This window comes from Podarcis pityusensis, assembly GCF_964106645.2.
Source record: "Podarcis pityusensis genome assembly, chromosome: 8".
NCBI classification, from domain to species: Eukaryota; Metazoa; Chordata; class Lepidosauria; order Squamata; family Lacertidae; genus Podarcis; species Podarcis pityusensis.
This window is the reverse complement of record NC_138033.1, coordinates 17075508-17095842: the sequence shown is the minus strand read 5'-3', so window position 1 is coordinate 17095842 and position 20335 is coordinate 17075508. Positions and strand designations below refer to the sequence as shown.

The 20335-nt window shown below is 46.1% G+C and overlaps 1 protein-coding gene and 2 long non-coding RNA genes across 6 annotated transcripts in view; 2 read left to right on the top strand and 1 right to left on the bottom strand.

The window, feature by feature from the left end:
- LSR (lipolysis stimulated lipoprotein receptor) overlaps positions 1-10827 on the top strand; it is a 29868-nt gene extending 19041 nt beyond the window's left edge. The window contains exons 4-10 of one of the 3 annotated variants that reach the window (XM_081018896.1): positions 2103-2159; positions 4258-4404; positions 4821-4991; positions 6153-6212; positions 7865-7996; positions 8155-8780; positions 9902-10827. In XM_081018896.1, the coding sequence (XP_080875022.1) occupies positions 2103-2159; positions 4258-4404; positions 4821-4991; positions 6153-6212; positions 7865-7996; positions 8155-8780; positions 9902-9937 (1229 nt within the window). In that variant the 3' untranslated portion in view covers positions 9938-10827. The remainder of the gene's footprint in view (positions 1-2102; positions 2160-4257; positions 4405-4820; positions 4992-6152; positions 6213-7864; positions 7997-8154; positions 8781-9901) is intronic. The other 2 variants (XM_081018898.1, XM_081018897.1) reach the window with 2 other exon arrangements.
- Positions 1-20335, top strand: part of LOC308484587 — a 241250-nt gene that overhangs the window by 96049 nt on the left and 124866 nt on the right. The gene's annotated exons all lie outside the window — the stretch shown is intronic.
- LOC308484577 lies at positions 10948-20313 on the bottom strand. 2 transcript variants are annotated; one of them, XR_013990003.1, is made up of 3 exons: positions 20232-20313; positions 18250-18421; positions 10948-16807 (listed from the first exon to the last, which is right to left on the bottom strand). It is a non-coding gene; the product is annotated as an uncharacterized lncRNA (long non-coding RNA). The 2 variants fall into 2 exon arrangements; XR_013990002.1 differs by having other exon boundaries at positions 10948-18421.

Here is a 20335-nt window from a genome sequence, read left to right as displayed (position 1 = left end):
GGATCAGTGGTCTAACTGGGTGAAAGGCAACTTAATATGTTGCTTGGCCTAATCCCACTCACCCTTTTCCTTCCAGGTCCGTTGTAGTTGGATTTATTTCATAAGGCTTTGCCTGTGTACTTTTCAGGCTCCTTGTTACATACGTTAGGACTAGAAGTTTGTTTTGTTCTTAAAAAAACAAAACCAAACACAGATCCTTAGTGTTGAATTTTGTGCACCAACACGCTGCTTGTGGTTGTGTGCTGTGAGCAGATCTTCGAAGCAGAGAGGAAATGAACATGAATGGACTTTCCTGCAGTGGCAGGGATTAAAAGTGTGGCACACCATATCTTATCTGTTTTGTTTATTAACATCTTTTGTATACCAAGGGGGCAACGTGCCCTTGGGACCCAGTGTGAGTTTGTTTTCAAACTGCTGCTGTTCTTTTTCGTATGTCTGCGTTCTTTAATTTGTATTTTGCAATTTGTGCTGTGATTTTACTTAACTTTTGCACTCATGGCTCTTGGCTAAATGGAACCTCAATGTCCAGAGCAAGTACCGTATTTTTCGCTCTGTAAGACGAACCAGACCACAAGATGCAGCTAGTTTTTGGAGGAGGAAAACAAGAAAAAAAATATTCTGAATCTCAGAAGCCAGAACAGCAAGAGGGACCGCTGCGCAGTGAAAGCAGTGATCCCTCTTGCTATTCTGGCTTCTGGGATAGCTGCGCAGCCTGCATTCGCTCCATAAGACGCACACACATTTCCCTTTACTTTTTAGAAGGGAAAAAGTGAGTCTTATAGAGCAAAAAATACAGTATATCTCTGTGTACTGTACGTCGAGGGCAAAAAACAACAACATGGGAGGGCTACTGGCTTTATGCCCTGGTGAGCTTCTCAAAGTCTTCTGTGTGGCCAGTATTAGAATCAAGATTTCAACTAGGCAGATCGTTGGTCCTATCCTGCAGGCTCCTGAGCAACTTTCTGGCATTGCCTGACTGCCAAGTTAACTAATGTTCAGATCTGTGACCTGGTTCTCGTCCCACGCAATTATGTTGTTTACATCAATCCATTCCTCTGGGGGGCTCTAGGAGTTGTCCCACCAGAGGGAGCAGAGCAGGCAGGGAGTATATCGGGACGCCTCTGTGCAGGCAGCTATTTCATACTGTGTGTAGTATTGTCTTGAGGTTTTCTACTCCCAAGTTGGCTAAAACTGGGAGACCTGCTTTCTTCCAGATAGTACCCTCTCTGTGGAATGTGTCTGCTTCCTGTCAGTTCCTGTACTCTTCTTTTTCCTCTATTTTTTTTATGTCAGAAACCATATTCCGCCCCCATTCTCAGGAACTGCAGCAGGGTGATGTGCCTGGCTGTGCCAGGGTTGCATGTTCTGAAAAAATGCCGGTTGCTTACAGCAGGGCCTGGGAAAGGAAATATTTTCCCAAACATTCCACTCTGTAGGTGAGAGTGCGTGCCTGGCTTGCAGTTGCTCCATCAGGGGGACGGATGGGGACCCACACACAAACACCCACCCACCCACCCAGGAATGTTAGTCCTTACCTCTCTGCCTTCTCCATTTCCTTAAGACAAAAGCAGTGGGCTTATCTTAGGACAAGGTAACAATTGCAGGCTCATCACTTCTTGGCTGCAGCATTTAAATAAGGCCTTCTGTGCATCACAGATAAATCACTGCAGATGGAATTTCTAATATTACCGTTTGCCCCTCTAGGGTTCCTTTTCAGTCTGAGGGCCGCATTTCCTCATAAACAGCCTTCTAGGGGCCGCATACCAGCACGGCATGCCGGATGGGTTAGCCTTTGTACAATGGGCTTCGTTCCAGTTGTGCAGAAGTCTCTTGTTTTCCACACACACACCTCTCGCATCATTCGTGCAAGTTCAGGGCATTATGATAGTCGGAGGAGACATTCTAGCCAACCAAAGCTGTTGAGGAAAGCGCAGAGCAGGGACGGCGTGGGTCTGGGGTGAGTCCCAAGGACAGAGGCCTGGAGGGGGCTGCATTTGGCCCTAGGTTCCAAACCACTGCTTTAGCTGGCCCAGAAGTGCCTGCCTCCAGGAGCAGCCAGCTGTATTTAGTAACTTTCTTTCCCCTGTGTTTTTGTTCTGTAGGCAAATCCTCCGGTGTCTCAGAGCTTTTGCCAGGCTTTCAGATAGGGCATATGGAAGGTACTGGCTTTGCTTCTTTTTCCATGCTGTCTTTCCTGGGGTTGTGAGGGGTGGGTGGATAATACTCCTTTGTTCTTTAATATGTCCTATCCTTGAATCTGTCGGGGTAGCAGTAGGCGTGCCTGGGTTTGGAAAGGAGGCCAAAATGTCTGTCTCTTAGGGTACTTCTTTTGTTAACTTGCTAACGCTGCAAAACTCTGTAGGCTTCTTTTACGTTTCTTCCAACCTCCCCCACCCACCCACCACCTACCTCTAACTGTGACGTACAAGAGAACCTGTCTTTTCATGTCCCTGCTGTAGAGATGCAGGCTTAAGTGCAGTGTGCAATTCAGGGTCCCTTGAGCCTGTAACTGAATTAGGAGTGGTTCACACATACATTGGGGGTGTGCACCTAAAAAAAAAAGGTCAAGTGCGAAGACATCTGAAGGCAGCCCTATTTAGAGAAGTTATTAATGACTGATGTTTTAATGTATTTTTAATCTTTTGTTGGATACCTCCCAGAGTGCTGGGGAAACCCAGCCAGATGGGCCGAGTATAAATTATTATTATTATTATTATTATTATTATTACTATTACTATTACTATTATTATTATTATTAATGTTACCAGCATCTGGATTGTGCAGAAAACACATTTGGGCAAGCTGGAACTGGCTGCAGTTTACCTGCTGAGTGTAACTTCATAGTAAACCTTGGTGTTCATTTGCACATGATATTGTTATGATGATGGTATGCACAGGGGTTGCTGTTGTGTCTTAACACTAGCACCCTTGATAAACTTTGTATTGGAGTTCCCCATTGTCCCTGATCACTGGCCATACTGGCTGGGGTGCTGGGAATTGTAGTTCAAAACATTGGGAGGGTGCCAGGTTGGTGAAGACTTGGTTATGCATTGTTCTGATATTCTTTGGCTGGAGGGCATAAGCAAAGGGTCCCCAGCTTTGGTTTGTCAGGACTTGCTATGGGGCTGCTGCTATGCAAGTCCTTTCAGCCCCAGCAGCTAGTGAGAGGGAAGGGTAAACCACACTGGTATCCTGCACAGAACGCAACTGCTTGCGAAGCAGAAAGGCAGTCCCCTAACACTCCATTAGAAGTTGGTGGGAGAGCTATACTTAAAACCATGCTCTAGCCAGCTGAACACAACCAACTCATCCTGGAAAACTATCGTTAGATGATGAGGACTGCTGAGGCTGGCTTCAAAGCATGAATGATGGACACCAGCACTTAAGAGCCTGCTGCATTTGACAGACTTAGGTGGAGAGATCTGTGCCATGAGGCCTTGTCCATCTTTGAGTTGTGGTGTGTATGAGTTCAAAAGAGAACACGCTCCATGCTGCAAGTTCTGCGGTCTTCATCTGTTGGGCTAATCCCAGAACCTGTGTTGGTAATATATGGAAATTGGTATGCCAGTCTAGGATCATACTTCATTTTGCAGCTGTAGGGCCCTTGAGTTTAAAGAACCATGTATAAAAGCAGTGGATAAAGCGCCCAATAGAAAGAGAAGGAACGAGAGGAGCAAAAAATATGGCACACTGAAGGCTTTTGCTTCCCTGGGCGACTTGTTAGGTGTAGGTTCAGCATTGACACTGGACTTTGGCATCACTGACACATGGGAGGGATTTTGCCTCTGCAAAGCAATCTTGGTGCAGCAGTTCTTTTGCTTAGGAATAGCAAGAGGGGGCTGAGGGCCTGATCCTGATCCTTTAGGAGACAGAACGGCGCAATGAATGGGATAGATGTAGAATGAATGGCTAGATTTTTAGCAGCCCTTTGGGATCCAGGATTCAAGAGGACCTGTTGGCATGCACTCAGCATTCAACAGGATCAGTTAGGGTCTGAGAGGAGGGACTTCCGGGCCTGGGCGATGCAGGAGCTGGTGTGAGGAGGGGCCTGGAATTGTCAGTTTGCTAAGGCTGTCAGACTGTGAGAGCTGTATATTAGGGCAAGGAGTGCCTGGTATCACAACTGGCATTCTCTTCCTTAATTGAAGCTTGTTGACTCCTTGTAGAAGATGGCCTAGCCCTTCTCTCTAGATGGAACTTGATTCATAGGCTCTGTCTCAAAAGGACTTTTCCCTCCCCATCCCCCTTTCTTCCCAGACTGGCTCTTTGTCGTCCTGGTGGTGTTAGGGTTCTTTCTGGTCTTAATGCTCTTTGGGATCTGCTGGTGTCAGTGCTGCCCTCACACCTGCTGCTGCTACGTCCGATGCCCCTGCTGCTCTGAGAAGTGCTGCTGCCCTGAAGCACGTAAGTCTTGTTCTCCTCTTCCCCTGAACTGCGAGAGCAGGCAGAGCAGCTTCTGTTCTCAGATCTGCCATGAACCTTCTGCCTGACCCTAGGACAAGTTCTCCCATCTTTGTGTGACTGCCCACAGGCTTATTAGTAAAACACCCTTGGCTCTGTGTCGGAGCAGTCCCTAACTTTCCCCAAACTACCTAATGCTCCATTATATCAGCATATTTCTGCAAGGGAAACATGGGCAATATGGAAGCCACCCTGCCTACATTTGCCCTGATGAAAAGCGGAGAAGGGCAGATGTTATCGCTGAGCCTGAATTTGTGATTCCCCTGAATGTTGCTGGAGGAATGCCCTGAACATTTGGCTTAGAATTCCTCTTTTCCAGCATTAATATATTGTAATCCCTAACACAAGCATGTCTTCAGTCTACCTTGCAGGGAAAGCTGCAACTTCAGGGGCGCCCAGTGTTTATGCACCCACCCTCTATGCATCCAGTAACCATCTGAAGCAGGGGCCCCCAGCCACTGTGATCCCCATGGGTCCAATGCCTGCCATGTACAACGGTTATGGAGTGGATTACGACAGAGCCAGTTCAGGTAAGTGGCTTCTACTAGCCAAATCCTTGCTGTCTCAGAGCTAGTTCCCTGCTGGACTGAATTGACAGTTCTAAAAGGCTTTGTGCTAGCCAAGGGCCTGACTTTTGTGAGCTCTCATTTGGGCTTAACCCTGGTCTGCTGGGTGATAGAGCTGGTTCCTCACTTCCTGTAACTATTTGGGCAGCTGCTGTCTTGCTCAACACAGTGATAAGCACATTCGGCTTTGGAAACAATCATTTAGAGGGGGATGGTGGGCTCTCCTTCGCTGGAGTTCTTCAGGCAGAGCAGGTGGTGAGGATCCTCTGGCTTGCGGGTCAGATGTGGCCTTTGAGGCTGTTTCCCCCATATCACACCGACCTACCCACACCTGGTGTGTGATGTCAGGGGTCAGGCAAGTAGAGAAGTGGCTGCCAGTACACAACCAGGGGCCTTAAAGTGATTTACTCCAGCTACAAAATATGAGGCTAATGAAGAGGCCCGAGACCATCTGGGCTGTGAGTCCTCATACCTGCCTTGCAGGCCTTCCCCCGCCCCCTGGCCTGGGAGGGCACAGCCCGGACTGACTCCAGCTACAGAAGCTGAGGCTGCTGAATAGACAGCTGAGTAGGGTTTATTGAGGGGTGTTGTTGCTATCTTTATTTTAGAACTTACTATGATTTATGTGGAAATTGTCCAATTAGTGTACTTCTTGATGTTTTATTTATTGCTTATGCCTCCTTTTGCCATGTTTGTAATTATCTGATTCTTATTTTTTATAAGCCGCCTTGCACATTGTTTGAACCTATGGAAAGGCAGCATACAAATAAAATTATGAATGAATTAATGATTTTGCATTGGCAAAAGAAGGCAGGCTTCACCTTTGCCACCCAGTGACTAATAGGAAGTAGAGCTGAAGCCTCCAGAATTGGCTGTGTATAGTGCTTTGAAGGCCCAGCTTTTGAGACTTCAAAGTGCCAAATCACCTGGCATCAGGTGCTTGACAGGCAACGCTAAGTAAAAGGGGTCTTGTTTACAGGGTACAACAATGAGCCCCAGAACTGCAAGAATGACCTGATAGTGCTTGTATAAGTTTGCAGGATTGAGGAGTGTAGGCTTGAGCAGTCATTCTCATGGCTGAATACCAAAGTTCTTTGACAATCCTTGCTGTCTATTTCATTGCAGTTGGTGGGAACAGCTCCCAGGTGCCCCTCCTGAGGGATACAGATAGTATTGCAAATGCTGGTAAGAAACATGTGTATTGGGGATAGAAGCAGAACTGTCTGCTTGGACCTTCATTGAGGGGCATATAAAAATGAAGTAGTGACAGCAGGCAACCTTTTGGGTGGGCAAGTGCTTCACCATTGGCTGAACTAACCTGCTTCATTGTGGGGGAGCTGCTTATGAGCTCACATGGGGAATTATGCTTTTGTGTGATCCATCTGTTTGTATTTGCAAGCAACTGAGGTTGAAAGCTTATAGGGTGTGGGGAGAGGGATATTGAGGGCTAATGCTTCCCTCTGCTGCACAGAAGCAGAATTGCTTGCTAATTAATAAAGATAGAGCAGGAAATTGTTCATGTAGTGAGTTTGCTTAGGATTTCCTTCTCACCTTCCAGATGCACACTTCTCAGGATAGTATGAGAGGATACCGCATAGGCTTCTGAGATATTGTCCTGTTTAGTGCCCAGGAAGGGCACTTGCAAGATCCTGGGCAGCTCCTTGCTACCTCTTCTATGCTGAGCAGGGCCAGCAATGGTGCTACTTGGAGGAATAGCACCTCACCCCCCACCAAAGTATCTTAACTGGGAAGAGTTCAGTTCCCCCAGTGGGCCATTGCTGACCATATTGGGTGGACAAGTTCCTATATAGAATCTTAAAGTTCCCGAAATGCAAATATGTGGCCAGAAAAGAAAGCTAAAAATGCAGCAGCAGCAAAAACAAGCCAGAAAATGGAAAGACTGGCAGAAAGTGGACAGGTTTTTAAAACTCCTGCTTGGAACAGAGGTGGCAAAAGAACATAGGCAGGGTGCTGTTGCCCTCTTTGTACTGATACTCAGTTCTGTAGCACACCTAGTTTGAGCTGTTGCTCGGACTGTGTGTTCCAAACATAGCTGTGCTGAATACTTGCTGCTGCATGGTTTAGGGTCACAGTGCCACAGATATATAATAATAATAATAATAATAATAATAATAATTAATAAAAATTTTTATTTATATCCCGCCCTCCCCAGCCGAAGCCGGGCTCAGGGCGGCCAACAACAATAAAACAGTACAAAAGTACAGCATAAACAACACTCTAAAATCATTCATTATAAAATTAATTAATTCAAGCCACTGGCAACCATTGGGCCAGAGCTCCGCGAAGATTGCCGAGGGAGGGAGTCAGGCTATCCTGCCATTTGCACTTAGAAAGCCTTGGAAAGGGATTCATGGAGACAACGACTGCCTCTTGGGGAGAAACGTCATGCTCAGCAGAGGCGAGAATTTTCCAGGCTGTGTTGGGAGGACCTTTCCCATCATGCAGAGAAATGTGCCCTTGTTCACAGAGTGCCTGTTGCATCCTGGAGGTTCCTCCTTTATTTTTAAATCTGCTGAAGCAGGTGATGAGGTTTTCGTTTATTCTCCCACTTTCCTGCCCCCTGCCCCTTCATCTGCTGTAGGCTGTGCAGGCAGGTTGGGGGACATGAACAGATCAAAAGACTGGGAGAGGCAGGGTGCAGGAGAAGGGACACCTATTGCCTCTTTCCAGTTCAGAGCTGCATTTTCTTAGTGGTGGGCAAATCCCTTGGTTGTAGCCCTGCTTGCTGCGTTTTGTCCCATGGATGATATTTGGCTCCCTGCAAATGGGGAAATGGGCCTCTGTCCTAAAGCCTGCTCCTGATGTCTCTTCCCCAGCTGTGCGCAGCGGCTACCGCATCCAAGCCAACCAGCAGGATGACTCCATGCGGGTGCTCTACTATATGGAGAAGGAGCTGGCCAACTTTGACCCCACCCGCCCAGGCCAGCCTAATGGGAGGCTTGAGAAAGGTACTTTGGTTGGGTCCTTCTTTATGTGTGGAAGCACACCACGGGGCTCCCCAAGAGCAGCCCTCAGGGACAGCTGTTTTTTAGGAGAGCATGATAACTAGCTGATGACTCATTTGCAGGCTAGCAGCTTTTGACCCTCTCTTGCACTTACTTTCCAGCCTCTGTGATGAGCGAACTGAGCTCTCTGCATGAGGACGATCGGCGCTACGAACTGCGGCAGGGGCTGGGGCGGCTGCGCGGCCAGGCCATGTCTCCCATCAGTGATGTAGAAGAGGAGAGCATGCGGAGCAGCGAGACCAGGCGCTTGCTACCCCCCTTGCGGCGCGGCCACTACGAGGACCCTCCGTCGCGAGGCTATGGCCGGCGGCCCCGATCCCGCTCGGTGGACGCTCTGGATGATCTGGACCGGGACCCTTATCCAGACCGACCCAGGAGCCGCGGCCGACGTGGCTCCGATGATGACGAGTGGCACCGCCGCGACTATTCCCCAGACTCCCGCGACGACTATGACCGCTACGGCGGACGGCGCAGCCGGAGCAGGGATGACCTGAGGGACCTGGACCGATCGCACTACGATGACCGGATCTTGCAGGAAGCGCTGCGGCGGAAGCAGAAAGCGGCCGGCCGTGAGGACCGGGATCGTGCCAGTACATCAAGTGGGAGGCCCGGCAACAGGAGAAACGGAGATGACGATAGCAATGGGTTCCCGCCGCCGCCACCACCTCCGTACACAGAGACAGAGTCTGTTTCTTCCCGTGGCAAGAATGACCGCAAGCTCCGGAGGGTGAGTAGGGGGGTAGGGAGAGAACACTGCCAACATGGTGCATGATAGAATTGCCTTGGAGTTTCAGGTGAAACATGGCCTTCAGTTGACTGCTGGATCCTTTTACGTTGCTAGCGAAGTGGAGGAATGAGGCCCTCAAGGTCGATTCTTTTCTTTCTCCTGAGGAGGTTGAGCTGCTGTTGGAAGAAGGGGTTCAACAGAGGAGATGTTCCAGGGTAGGAGTGGGTATCTTCAGGTGTTGCGGGACTCCCAGTTTCCATCCACACTAGCATAGCCTGTCTTCAGGTATTATGGGAATTGGAGTCTAGTAATGTCTAGGGAGACCACAGTCTCCCCACGCTTGTTCTTGGGGCTGACCCAAATCGAAGACCCAGCGTTGTACTGATAAGAGCAACTGAAGTGATTGGGGTGGTTCAGTCAGCTTTATAAAGGTAAAGGTAAAGGGACCCCTGACCATTAGGTCCAGTTGTGGCCGACTCTGGGGTTGTAGTGCTCATCTCGCTTTATTGGCCGAGGGAGCCGGTGTACATGTGGCCAGCATGACTAAGCCGCTACTTGCAAACCAGAGCAGCACACAGAAACACTGTTTACCTTCCCGCCGGAGCGGCACCTATTTATCTACTTGCACTTTGACGTGCTTTCGAACTGCTAGGTTGGCAGGAGCAGGGACCGAGCAACGGGAGCTCACCCCGTCGAGGGGATTCGAACCCCCGACCTTCTGATCGGCAAGTCCTAGGCTCTGTGGTTTAACCCACAGCGCCACCTGTGTCCCAGTCAGCTTTATAGGGGAAGATTATCCAGCAGCTAGGGCTTTCTAGGATCTGCTATGGGAATGTTGCTTAAAGGAAGACCAAAACTAGCTTTCTGGTTAGTGGCTCCAAGATAGTAGAATTGGAGACCCACCAGTATCTGTCTTTATTACTGAGGCTCAGGAAGATGTGCAAAGGTGTTTTAGGGGGCCCGTGTTTGGATCTTGGTCAATAAAAGCGTGTGTGTCTTCTATTTGTGGTGTTTTTGTTACATCTTGTGGTGTTAACAGCCTTGGGTTGTTATAAAGATCTGGTGAGATATAAATGTCTTAAATTGTATTACTAAAGCTTGACTTTCTTTTTGCCCTACAGAACCATGCTGTCAGCAGGGAAAGTTTGGTGGTTTAACCCTTTCCATACCTCTGCCTTGGGTGGATGAGAGAAGTCCTGTGCCTTGGACAGCTACAGCAACTGTGTCTTGGCTTGTTGATATGAGCTTTATTCACCTGGAGTCTATAAAGTGGAGCAAGTGGAGCTTTCGTGTATGCCCAGCTGACAACAGGGACTGGTCGACTGGACAAAACTTGAGAAACAGACCTCTTGGTGCCTTAGGTTTAACTTCATAGCATATCAGCTGAGAATCTTAAGGAATTTGCACTGCAGGAGAACTTTTAAGCTCCTTTTTGGGTGCTCCTTTTAAATTTCAGGCCTAGTTTTATTTTTTGTGTAGTGTTCAGGAGGGCACTTGAACACGATCCTACAGTACTGTACTGGAAACGGAAACCAGTGGTCTTATTCTGCCAAAAGGAGATCTTCCTCTCCCTTTACCTTTTTGAATAATTTTGAAGATGATTCCAGAGAGAATCTACCGGAACTAAATCTTCCGCATAGGTTTTTGAAGTGCTTCAAACACATTTTTTCTTTTCATTTTATTTTTTATTCCATAAAATTTATGTACTGCTTGATTGTAAAAAACAAAAGCGGTTTATGAAAGTGGTTTATACATGAGTTGTGTGATTTGGTGCGTGCAAGATTTTTTCCCTTTGTGAACAAAGTGTAGACTGCCAGTGCTGTAAATATTCTGAGGCAGGCGTGGGAAACCTGTGGCCTCCCAGATGTTGCTGGACTACAAATTCCATCACCCCCGACCATTTGCTGCATTGGCTGGGGCTGACAGGAGTCTTAACAACAGCAGCATCACTACAGGCTCCCAACTCTTGTTTCTAGAGTGCAAAGAGCTTATAATTTTGTTGAGTTTGCTGTTTTATAGAAATGAAAATAAAACGAGTAGGATTGAACTCTTGACTAGGATGTGATGCTGGAAAAGGGTGGGTGAAAAACATCCCTCTTACTAGCTTTTCTGTATTTTATTTTTTTAGAATAATTATTCTGAGGTGGGTTCTTTTTTTTTAAAAAAAAAAAAGAGCACATGTAGAGCATTTGAGAGGGGAGTTAAGGCAGCTCTGAAGTTAGTTGCGTAAATGTTCGTGTTTGTGCAAGTAGGCCACCACTAATTAAAGGCTGAACATAACAGCATAAATAAAGGGTCATGCAATGTTGAATACTACAGATTTCTCCCCCTCCCCCTAACAAAATGGTGAGTTCTATGCCTGTAGTGCTGAGAATTCTATCTTTTGCCTTGACATTTTCCATTTTAGAGACCACAGTATTAAGTTGTTCTAAGGCAACTGTTTGCTGCAAACTGTGTTTCCAACTTCCTATGGAAGATCCTCTGCCAGTGGTAGCAGTGACATTTAAGCCGGTTTGAGGATGGTGTAAAGTTTGTAATGGACACCCATGTTAGGAACTTGTAAAAATTTGCCATAGGAGAAGCCTTGAGAGGAGGAAAGGCTTGCAGGGGGAGGAGAGAGGTTATTATTAAGGCCTTCCTCATGTGCCTTTTTCCCCACTCAAAATCTACGACAGCTGCTTTTCCACTCCTGGAGAAAATACTTTGACTAGAGCAGAAAAGGCTCCGTTTCCTTTCTTCCTCTCCCTTCCACTCATATCTGGAGCCTCTTGCAAGCGCTTTTCATTTAAAAACAAAACGCCATCTTCCATGTCTAGTTTGAATCCCTTGTGATGGTTGCAGAGTGGTGGGGGAAAGAAGCGGAGGAGCTTTGATGTTCTCAAACTGTCCAGCAGGTGGCAAATCAACAGCAGCAACCACTGGGCTTACTATATTGGAAGTGATGGTTGTGCAGTGAGTTCTTGCTGGGGTGGCGTTGTGAAATGCTGAAGCGTGCAGTTTTCCAGGCTGGCCATGAGAGGGACAACTTTTGGGCTGGCACATTCACATGTCGTGCTGCGTGACCAAGCGCTGCAAAGAGATGCATGCAGCCCAAAGCCTCCACTCCCAGAGACAACAGAGGCCACAGGCCACAGATGCCCTCTCAATCCAGGGATGCGTGATTTTGGTTGGGTTCCTTTTTTGAATGAAGAGTATTAAATACTGGGATGTGCATTGATAGCAGTATTGGCCTACAGAAGTGCACAGCCCTTCTGATATTTCGGTCTGTCTCTGCACACAAATGCCTGCTTCATAATAAAACCTTTACGACTAAAACCTTACGCAACTAAGCAGCAGGGCTATCCTTGCAACGAAGACTCCCCTCAAAAAGGATATTGGAGAGTTGGAAAAGATTCAGAAACAGGTTGTAGGGATGGGGAGTCTCCCCTATGTGGAATGGTATGGAGCTTGTTTTTTTTAGAGAAAAAGAGGTAGCAGGATAAAACACATAAAATTATACACGATGTGGAGAACATGAGTAGAGGGAAGTTTACTTTCCCTTGCATAATACTAGAACATGGGGCTGCCCACTAACGAAGCTGAATATTGGGATATTCAGGACAGACAAAATTACTGATTTATATGGTGCATAGTTAAACTATGGAATTCATTCCCACAAGAGGTATGGTCACCAACTTGGCTGGCTTTAAAAGAGGATTAGAAAAATTCAAGGAGGCTAGGGTGATGTTTTACCTGTCCTTTTGGGAGGCAGTAAGCCTCTAAATGCAAGTTGTTAGGAATCACAGGTGGGGAGAGGGCTGTTGCACCCAGGGCCTGCTTCCCGTATGCACCTAGCCATTGTGAGAACAGGATGCTGGACTAGATGGACCTTTACCCTTGTATTCTTAAGCAAAGCCGTGTCCAGTATTTGGCATGCAGTAGTACTGCAGTATATCAATATATCTGATTGAACGTCAGCCAGGACAGTTTTCGATTGCTTTGCATGCCATGGAACCTAATAGCTGGCAATATTTGATTGATAGCGTGCCACAAAATATGGATGTGATGAAAGGTTTGGATTTATTTATTTGGTTTTATTTTGGCTTGTGTCAGTCATACAGTGGCTACAAGTCCTAACAATATAGGAAGCCAGCAGCACTTAAGGTGGTGCAAGTTACCCCTATTCCAAACTTTGTTCAGGAGTGGGGTTACTGCTGGTTAAGCCAGCCTGAGCCTAGCGCAGGGAAAACAAGCCTTTAAAATAGAGTTTGACCAGCTTTGAGCAGCCTGAGATGTGCTTGTGCAAAGCTTGCTCTTCCCAGCAAATCTTCGGCTTGGATTGTAGAGTTAGACTGTATTCCTATACACGTTGTACCTTTCTTCATTGCACAGATGAGGAAGCTTGACACAAGCAGCTTCTTCTGACACTGGGGTGCTTTAATGAAGGAAAAATATTTTTTTTGATTGTATGGTTTTGTGTGTATTTTTGAAATGGTGCAGGAATTTGACTGCTCAAAGTAAACCAGTAGCAACCCTTGCAAGGGAGCGGATGTTAAGATTACTGACCGCAGCCTTTAAACCCTTACTGGCTCCCACTGCCACACAATGCTGAAGATGGCGGAAAAGTGCTGTGTTGTACTCTCCACTTTATATTGCAAAAACCAACATTGCAATGCAGATCATAGGCACCAGTAGTTGTATACTTGTGGAGGCTGCTGTGGCATTTGGGTTTGGGTTGACAAATGAAATAATCAGAAATGCCAACAGCTACTCCCAGTAGAGTATTTCTATTCTTAGTCTTGCTTTTCTAGAACAAATTATCCTAAATCCCCTAGTGCACTCCGGCATCCTTCCTCTGCCTGATGCTCACCAAGCGGAATTATTTAAAATGCTGAGTCACTAAACTCCAGGTCAAGGAGGAGATGGGCAGCTGTTAGGCCCTCTGCTTGCAGATATCAATGTGTCTTTGTTTTAAAACTTTGCAAGAGCAACCGCCAGGGAGAACATAAAAAGGCTTTCACTACTTCACCCCAAAACAGTAAAGGCCTTGGGAGGTATATTTACTGATGGTCACAGTTTAAACTTTTTATATGCTGCTTTTCAGGTGTACTGTCAGTATGGTTGATGAAATTTGGAAACTCTACAAATGCAACCAACACAACCCCCCCCCCCCGCGAAAAGTCTCTGATCCCACTTGAAAAATAATGTTGTACCTGATGCTGAAAGGATAATGAAAATGGTACAACCATTAGTAGAGAGAGTGGTGTGTTGACCTCTACCACATATCACCCATTAGCAGACATATAGAAATAGAATCTTATTGAGTTGCTGCTGGGAAAAGGCCTAGCCATAACAAAGACGTTTCCACCGTTTTAAAGATTGCAGTAGAACTATGCAATGTGCATAGATGTGCCCAGGATTTGATTGTGAAGGGTGAAAGCCATGCGTGGCATGAAAGATCTTGCTGCTTTTGCCTTGGTCATTTTCAGATTCATTATTATTATTAGTTTCATTTCTATAACGCTTTATATTTTAAAGAAAAAAAATCTCAACCTTCATTTAAGTTTAAAACATCCTGCTGCAGCCTTGGGTCCTAGCCTACTTCTGCCCTAGGCTTCCATTGTCTTCTAATGCTCCATGAATGAGGGAACATATGGCTTTCCAGATGTTGTTGGACTTCAACTCCCATAATGACCCCACCCAACTTTGCCGATAGTGAGGGAAGAGGAGCACTGTAGTCCAACAACATTGGCAGGTCCCTTGCCCCTGTTGTAGGCTATCGGCAGCTCAAGCCAGATCACTATCTGTTTAATAATTTTAATAATAATTTATTATTTATACCCTGCCCATCTGGCTGGGTTTACCCAGCCACTCTGGGTGACTTCCAGCATAATATAAAAACACAATAAAACGTCAAACCTTGACTTGTCCTGTCCTTTTGTGACATCTGAGAAGCTCAGCTCATGGTTTGCCAATGGCTTCAACACCATTTCCCCACAAAAAATTGCAGTAGCTATAGAGTGAGAATTAAATCAAGAATGGCTCGTGTTACCTTTTCTGAAAAAATTATACTGAAGCCTAAAGTAGCTATGAAGTAAGCCCACTGAGCAAAAAAGCAAACTTATTTTGAGTGCATCAAACTTATTTTGTTGTAAAATGTGGTTTTCACTGGATGCTTTTGATGTTGAATGCCTAGCACAATTTATAAATTTAGATGGTGCCTTTCCCCCCAATCTATATGTTTGCATTCATTTTATGCTAATGCCCCAGTTAACCCAGAATATTGCATGTGTACCCTCCACCATCAGACTGCTTTCTGCCTTCACCTCTTTCTCTCTCATGTGATTCCTTCTTTCTCCATTGCCTTTTTTCTCTCTCGCACGCTCCACTGGAGCTCCTGATGAGTTATTTTTAGTGCTGCTCTACTACTGCCCCGGGCCTCCTGACCAATCTGCAGCAAAGAAGCTGCAGAGTTGAAACACATCGAGAGACTCCAGCTGCGCCCACCCCTTCCTCGGCGGCACCGGGGTGTCTTTGAAGAGGACTGGGGTGGGCAAAAGGGCATTGCATGGCATTTCCCAAAGTGGTTAAGGCAGGGTGGGAAGGGGCATTGTGCAACACCTCAAGGGCTGATGGTGGCCTTGGCAGAGGAGTTCTTGCAAGCACAGTTATTGATTCTGACACCACAACCTCTCTTCTTCCTTTTGCACCCCATTCACTGGGGGAAGGAAGGAATGGTACTTTTAATTCAAGGAGGAGGTAGATACTTGACACCTGCTGGAGGTTCTGGTTAAAAAACAAACAAACCCCTCTTCAGCCACAAAGCATGCATACATACATAAATACATATATTTTATTTGTATGCCACGCTTCCATAGTTAAAACCATGCTCAATTAAATAATTACAAACACAACAAAAATAGTAATAAACAATTAAAAAAACACATCAGAAAGTACACAAGCAAGTCAACAATTTCCACAGATCATAAGAACTAAAAATAAAGAAAAAAACAGATACAAAAAGATAAGTAACAGCAACAAGCCCTCTAAGCAATACCCCAGCCCAAGGGTCTGTTCAGCAGCCTCAGTTTTTGTAGCTGGAGTCAGTTCAGGCCCTGCCCTCCTAGGTCAGGTGGAAAAAGCCTGCAAGACAGGGAGCTGGTCTTCCAGGAGTCACAGCCAAGACTTACTCCTAGGTAAGAGGGTATAGGATGCTACTTGTCTTACTTATCAAAGTTACATAATTGAGTCTGATTTTGTCTGTCATGGGAAACAGCAAAGAGATACGGACCTCATTCCAGCATCCCAAATTGCATAAGACAAAGATCGATTTATTGGACTATATGCTCAATATATATTCCATATATTTACTGGAATATATGTTCTGCCAAGGAACTCTATGGTGGCTTAAAATTAAAAATTACCTATGATAAAGATGCAAAAGACACAACAACAAAACAGAAGCAAACTCCATTGTCTGTTGATGCTTTGTTTTTCTAGGAGCTGATGGCATGAGGACACAAGCCTAGCCAACTCTCTCGCTTTCCCCTTGGGAAATATGTTGGTTAGGGCCTGGAAAGAGACTATCCCAACCAATTGAAACCTGAGCTTTCGAAAAGGACAAATGGGGTTGTTTTCTGTGTGTAGTAAAATCTCCTTCCCTACAGGCCCTCTCATGAGTGGTTCCACAGTTCTCAGAAGCTTGGGTGGTGGAGACCTGGGAGAGGGCATTATATGTGGCATTGTGGAACCCCCTTTCCACAGAGGTGTGCCTGGTACAGTTTTTGTTGTACGCTCTCCTTTAAATAAATCATATTCTTCACCATCTCCATCGGTTGTGTCTCCATACTGGTTGCGTGGAGGCAGACGTCTCCTTGAGGCCTTTTCAAAGACATCGAGGCAGGCAGCTGCTTCTGCGGTCCTCCTCCCTCCCACCCTGTTGCTCCCGTCTTCTCAATTATTAATGGCTCGATAGTGCTGGCTCATCCTGCCGAAGGAGACGTCAGCACGGATGCGGTGCCCCGCCTCTGTTGCTCCCTTGTGGCTGACTGAATGGAGGAAAGCAACTTAAAACAGGGAGGCAATAGCAGCCTGAAAGAACTCCTGCAGCTTTCATCTGTTTTTGTGGCTTCCACCACCACCCCTGTGGGTCTGCATCCCGCTGTTGCTGTTTTCATCCTTTTTTACCTAGTATATGTCTCGGTTCCATTTAATCAAACTCAGCGTCTGCATTTATTTGTTCCTTCCCTCTTTCGAGTGTGACAGTAATCTTTTAGGTAAAATACTTACCTAATTTGCCATTAATATTTCTGCCTCTTCCTCTATCTTCCTGGTTTTTTTAAAAAAATATTATTATTCTGCAATTGCAGTACAGTGGTACCTCAGGTTAGACGCTTCAGGTTATGGACTCCGCTAACCCAGAAATAGTACCTTCAGGATGAGAACAGAAATTGTGCGGTGGCGGCACAGCAGCAGCGGGAGGCTCCATTAGCTAAAGTGGTACCTCAGGTTAAGAACAGTTTCAGGTTAAGAACGAACCTCCAGAATGAATTAAGTTCTTAACCCGAGGTACCACTGTATAATCATAGAACTACAAGGGTTGCCTAGTCCAACCCCCTGCAATGAAGGACTCTCAGCTAAAGCATTCATGACAGATGGCCATCTGACCTCTGCTTAAAAACCTCAAAGGAAGGAGTGTCCACAACCTCCTGAGGGAGACTGTTCCACTGTCAAACAGCTCTTCATTTATAGCAATCTATTTATCATTATTTTACTATTTCTTAAATTTGTGTACTGAAGACAGCAGGGCAGTTCACAACATAAATATTCAAAATGAGAACACAAAATACGTATTGGAGCAAAAACAAAGCAATAAGCCCCCTCCCACTACACATTTAAAAGGCCATAGAATGTTGATCAGAGAAATGTTTTCACCTGGCACCTGAAGAAATGTAATGAAGGTGCCAGGTGAGCCTCCCTGGGGAGAGCATTCTACAAATGGGAAGCCGCTGCAGAAAAGGCCCGTTTTCATGTTGCCACTGTATGGACTTCTCGTGGAGGAGACACATAAAGAAGGCCTCAGAGTCTGGGTCAGTTCATATGGAGAGAGGCAGTCCTTTAGGTATTGCAATCCTGAGCCATTTAAGGCTTTGTAGGTCTAATCCAGCACTTTGAATTGGGCCTGGAAGTTAATTGGCAGTCAGTGCAGTTGGGCCAGGATTAATGTAATATTCTCAAATCGTCTTGCCCCAGTGAGCAACCTGGCCGCTGAATTCTGCACTAGTTGAAGTTGCTGAACCATGTTCAGAGGTACCCTACGTATAACATATTGCAGCAATGTAACCTAGAGGTTACATAGATGACAGAACTTAAGCTATCTCTGCCCAAGTAGGGATGCAGCTGGACCACTAACCAAAGCTGATGGAATGCAGTCCGCACCACCTGAGCCTCAATGAAGCAAAGGATCCAGAAATACCCTGAAGCTATGTACCTGCTCCTTCGAAGGAGTGTAACCCCAGCAACAGCAGGCCACACACCCAGCCATCTGGTCAAGGGAACTGTCCACTAACAATGTCTCTGTCTTGCTTGGATTGAGCATCAGTTTATTGGCTCTAATCCAGTCCATTACCAAGACAACGGTCCAAACACATCCATTGCCACACCTGCAGATGTAAAGGAGAAGCAAAGCTGTATGTCATCAGCATATATCCGACAATGTACTCCAAAACTCAATAACCCCACTCAGAGGTTTCATGTAGATGTTAACCTGCATAGGGGATAAAACTGAACCCCACAATGAAGGCTCTATGGGGCTGAGGAACACTCCCCAAGCAACACCCTCTGCGAACAACCATCCAAGTAGGACAGGAACCACTGCAAAGCAATGCTACCTACCCCTAACTTGGATAGTTGCTCCAGAAGGAAACCATGGTTAGTGTTCTCAAAAGCAGCTGAGAAATTAGCCCACAAAAGCTACCAGCCTTCCATTTTTAAATGTTTTTTTTTTTTAGTAAGCTGCTGGGAGCTGGCAGAGGGTTTCTGTCCCTCCTCCGGCAACCTGCTGCATCTGCCTCTGCATGGTGCAGAAGAGGGAGTTTTCGTCATCTGGCAGGCTGTATGGTTTCAGCACTGTTGGCAGAGGATGATGAATCACTTCATTTTTCCTCTGCCAGTCCACTTACTCACCTTTCTGGCATTCCATGTATTTGCCTACATGCAATTTCTGGTTGACTATAGCTATCAGACTACTGCTTAAACATCAGAATGGTTTTCTATGTTTATTCTGCATGACTGCTGTTAATAATGCAATCAGGTAGTGGAGCAGCGGGCCAGGTTCTAAGCATTTGATTTATTTCACAACAGGGGTGATGTCATCTCTTGGGATACTTTTTGCCAATCCTCTGCATGCCAATAAGCTTTTCTCAGAGAAAAACCCACCAATTAAGCTAAGCAGAGGGAGGTTACATTAGCACACATACCTAAGGGTTAAACTGCTACTTTTATTATGAAAGAGCTCCCAAGTTCGTTTATTATGACCGAAGTGTTGCAAAGCAAGCTTTTGAGTTCATCAGAACTTTTCTTGAGGCTAGGTGTTAAGCAAAGGGTTAATAATGAAAGTGTAGATGAGGAACACCTGCACCTCAGAATGCATCAGTGCAATAATTATCACCACCTGTGCTTTCTGCATTGCCTTTCCTTCGGACCTCATTGTCTGCTGCTTTCTTCTCCTTTCTTCTTTGGCAGTCACTCGTAGCTGAGTAAGATTGTCTTCTATAAACACGGTTTTAACAATGCACACACAGGGCATCTGTGTACAGTATACTATAATCCAGGCCAACACTTTAACACAGGCTATAGGCCACAAAAGCCCATGCCATAATAATTTGCAATCAAGCCACATATAACTGCTGCTAAAGCATCTTCCTTGAGGATTTGGCAAGCAAATATTTCAAACTGCTATGATTGTGAGGCTCGTGACTTTTTAACATTCTCAGAAACTTCTGCCCTGAGGTACGTTTTGAAAGAAGACATGAACACAACGCTTCCAGATGCCAGCCAGTTCCACCCCACCCATTCCAACATCATTCATTGACTACACCCTTTGCTTTTCTTATCCCCACCCCACAAAAAAGTTTGGAACTGCATAGGAATTGTTCTTGGACGTTTTAATTCCTTTATCATTTGCGTGTTTGCTGCCCTGCTCTCCTCTGGCTGGAAAGGCGGGGTTATAAATTTAATAATGTGCAAAATACTCGTTGCTAAGCTTTCGAGGTGCCCCCATATCTTTCTTCCACGCGACAGAGCACACCAGCTGCATTCCTACAGGTAAAGGGTAGCTTTTCCTTTTAAAAAAGGAAACACGTCACGTGTGAAAGCGCCTCAAAGATGCGCAAGGTGAGGAGGCCACAGAAAACAAAGAATGCCCAGCGGCCCTGGTTTCCTTCCTTCCTCCCTGCTCTCTCTTCCCCTCACCTGGGCAGCAGGTGCACACACAAAAAAACTCCGAGCCGCGAAAGATGCCCAAGAGGGCAGATCTACGCATGCGGGAAGGAGGAAAGCGCGCGCCGCGGCCGTTG